Source organism: Monopterus albus, unplaced genomic scaffold, assembly GCF_001952655.1.
Source record: "Monopterus albus unplaced genomic scaffold, M_albus_1.0 scaffold165.1, whole genome shotgun sequence".
Taxonomy (NCBI): domain Eukaryota; kingdom Metazoa; phylum Chordata; class Actinopteri; order Synbranchiformes; family Synbranchidae; genus Monopterus; species Monopterus albus.
The window spans coordinates 650,559-654,176 of NW_018128045.1; the positions used below are offsets into that span (position 1 = coordinate 650,559).

At 44.2% G+C, this 3,618-nt stretch overlaps 1 protein-coding gene across 1 annotated transcript in view; it reads left to right on the forward strand.

The window, feature by feature from the left end:
- LOC109968891 (chloride channel protein 1-like) overlaps nucleotides 1–3,618 on the forward strand; it is a 45,497-nt gene that overhangs the window by 23,628 nt on the left and 18,251 nt on the right. The window contains exon 15 of the mRNA XM_020615448.1: nucleotides 121–276. Coding sequence (XP_020471104.1) covers nucleotides 121–276 — 156 coding nt within the window. The remainder of the gene's footprint in view (nucleotides 1–120; nucleotides 277–3,618) is intronic.

Sequence of the window (3,618 nt, forward strand, 5' to 3'; positions counted from 1 at the left end):
TCTTTCCCTTCTTTACCACATCCCCATCTTTCTTCTCTCCACTTCCTCCTAATTATTTCTTTTACTCCTCTCATTATCTCATCTGTCTCACCCTCCTCCCCCTCCCCTTCCCCCCTCTAGCTGATGCCCAGGGAGAGTATCAACTCTCTGTTTGATAACTTTACCTGGACGAAGATTTCGGGGTCCCCCCCTCCGGTTGGTCTGGGCCGCTCCGCTGCCTGGCTGCACCCTGATGTCAGCGTGTTTGTCATCCTGCTGCTCTTCTTTGTCATGAAGGTCTGTAGCTCCTGGGAAGGGTGTGTGTGTCCTTGTACTTGTGGGGATTGTAAAGGAAATGAATGTCTGTGTAGGGACGAAAACAACAAAGTGATGAAAACAACAATGTGTGTGTGTGTTTGTGCATGTCATTTTTTTTCTGTGTGGTTTTTGTGCTAGTTTGTGCGTGTCATTTTTTTCTGTGTGGTTTTTGTGCTAGTGTTCTTGGATGCTGCATCTGCCCGTATGTCTGATACTGCAGGTGCGAGTCTGTGTGTATGTGTGCCTGTCTCCACCTGACGTCAGCATTTTCGTCATCATCCTCCTTTTCTTCATTAGGGGCATTTGTTGCAGAGACACCTGTTTGTGTGTGTGTGTGCGTCATCCTCCTTTTCTTCCTGTTTGCTGCCAGTTGTAGCTTTCTTATGTTGTGTTGAAAGCAGCTGCTCTCAGACACACAATCCTTGGAGATTTACCATTGTCAGTATCTTCTCAGTCGTTTACTTAAATATTTTATGAGCATAGATGTGTACATAAATCTGGTCTCGGTGCTAGTCTGTTAACAGAATCCCTGAGAGAGCACACAGGTGGACAAAGAATCACCACACCGCTACATCACAAGCTACGAAACCAAGGAGAATGTTAATTATCACCGTAGTTGTGTACGTGGATCTTCAAGGGAGCTTCAAGAATCTATTAGAGGTTGAAAGAGATATCACAGCATAGCATGGTGTATCAGTTATAAATCCTGCAAAGGAACAGTGTCGAGAATCAGACTGTTAGCTCCTACTAAGAATGATCGGTGCAACTGAAGCTCCCTGATGAGGACTGACACAAAAAAGCTGTTGCACAGATAAAGAGGCATAAGCTGACAGCTGTCATAAGCATTGACAGCAGTTATTCAGCCATTGCATGGTCATGTGAAGCCCAAGGCTGCTTTTAATGAACAATCTGACTAGAGGACAGGTTCAGAACAACTACGCCCAGGAACAGAGCACAAACACTGGCAGCAGTATAATGTGCCATCAGCTCACGAGTAGCCACAACCTAGTGGCAATGTATACCACTTTACCTGCTCTCTGCCTGACTCTCATGGTGATTATGAGGCACACGATTACACAAGTCTTCTGAGGTATTAAAGATATTAAACAAGTGCAAAGCTCAGAGGGAGAAAGCAGAACTCTACCATGTCTGTGTCAATCTCTCCTATGCCCCATCCAGTAGGGTGAGTAGGTCTGATATCCCACTGCAGTTCACTATGCAGAATAACAAGACAAGGGCGACTCAAGTTGTTCTAAAGCCAAAGAGTAAACTTTTTACTTATTCCATATGTGCCTATAAGATCATGTGCCTTGACACTGTAGGATATTTTTATAAAGTGAACAATTTCAAAAATGGAACTGAATTAACAGTATAACCACCAAACTAAACCCCGCTACTTCTCCAACATACATCTGTACTGTCTGTAGTCAAATTAGACAGAAATGGCATATAAATAACTCTATGAACAAGTTATGAAAGCCAGTCTCTCTGCATTGGTTTAGTCATGGTGCTTTGCCATCAAGCAGAGCGACTCCCTGAAGTCAGAACTTAATTCAGCCAGAACTGAGAGCAGCTGGCTGGTAAAGCTCCTCTCACAACACTCACATGCACACACAGTATTTTTCTGCTTTTCTGACACCTGTTGCAGGCAGCAGTGGTTAGCGCTGTCGCCTCACAGCTAGAAAGTTCCGGGTTTGAGCCTCGTGTGTTTGTGTGGACCTTGAAAGTTCATTCTTGACCTACTACCTAAGACAGGTATTTTGTCAAGCAACATGGAAAAATGCATACAATGTATGTATAGACAATGAAGGTTTCATGTTTAGCCATCCAACTTTACAGGGAAGCGGCTTGTTTGTTGGATGTTGTCTCTAATAGCCTTTTTAATGCAGAATGAAAAAAAGAGTCGGGCCTTTTCACTTTCGACTTTTCACTCTATATATTCACTATACAGTGGCTTCACTACTTGGACCCCTTAAAATTTTGTATGTTTTAGTGTTGTAGATTTAAATTTAAATAGCCATTTTCCCTCTCAGTCCACACTCAGTATTTCATAATGAAACTGCTTTTAGAAACCAGTGGCGCACCACACTTCTCCACACTGCTCTTTATCGAGCGCTAGAGCTAACTCTGTGTCTCAGTGTTTCTACTCCCATCTGTCTCAGGATTTGTGACACTGATGAAAGACTTTGTGATGAACGCCCGTGTGTGTGGGTGTGTATCTGTTGTCGTGTATTGTGTTGTGTCGGCATGAATGTGTTCGACTGTCAGGATTAAAAGAGAGAAGAAGGCGGTGAGTGCGGCCCTCTTCGTCATCAGGCTAGCAGCCACCCTGTGAGAGACGTGCTAATGAGTTTTTATCTTGTACCACGGTAATTAAGTTCTCAAACGATGATGACAGTGTGCGTGGAATGGTGGTCTGCACGGTAATGTAGTGTTTCTCGCCAGTCCCTTCAAATCAAAATGAAAAAGCCCAGCATGTGGTGTGTGTGAAGGATGCTGGTGACACACACACACACACACACACACACACACTTTCTCATGCACTTGCACATAGACACATCAAAGCACTAGAGCCTGTGTAAAGGTAATTACTATTGCTGATGAGCTCTCTGCAGCCAAGAACAAAGCATATTATTAGGTGAGCTATTCTGAAGATACATTGTGATGAATACATAAATTGTTTGAAGACAAACTGTGAAGGTGTCATTGGAAGGGTGAGTCTGTTTTTATTGACTGTGCAGAGGAGTTTTTATATTCGCTCTTCTATCCCACTCAGTCCTACTCTGTCATACAGTCGCATGGTCATCTAGGAGCTGCCCGGTACAGCTACAGCACCATCCTGTGCAGCTTCATCGGAGCAGCTGTTGATTGTGAGCCTTACTCATGGACACCCAAGGCTGATTGTTTCCTGCCCCCGCTACACACACACACACACAATTTTCCAGATTATACACTTCTGTAACTTATCAAGCCGTGACTACATAGGAAGATTTTGTTTCTCCGACTCACATGCCAACACAGATATAGTGAGCTCAAAAGGGCGTGAGGACTTGATATCAGTCATGCCGATATCTACACAACATCTAGGAAGTGATCTAATTGGTATTAGGTTGGTAACCTGCTGCAACACAGGAGACGTTATTGAAACAGAAAAGAGAAGCAAAACTGCTGCCGCCCTGCCTGCTCTTGAAGGAGGGAGTGGGGCTGAGACTTGTTTTCCAAAACTGTTGATTAGACTCATTTGCCTTAAGTCTCTGGATGTTGTTGGGCTGTCTTGGTTGACACGCCTCTGGCATTCAACCGTGTCCCTTGCAGCGCCCT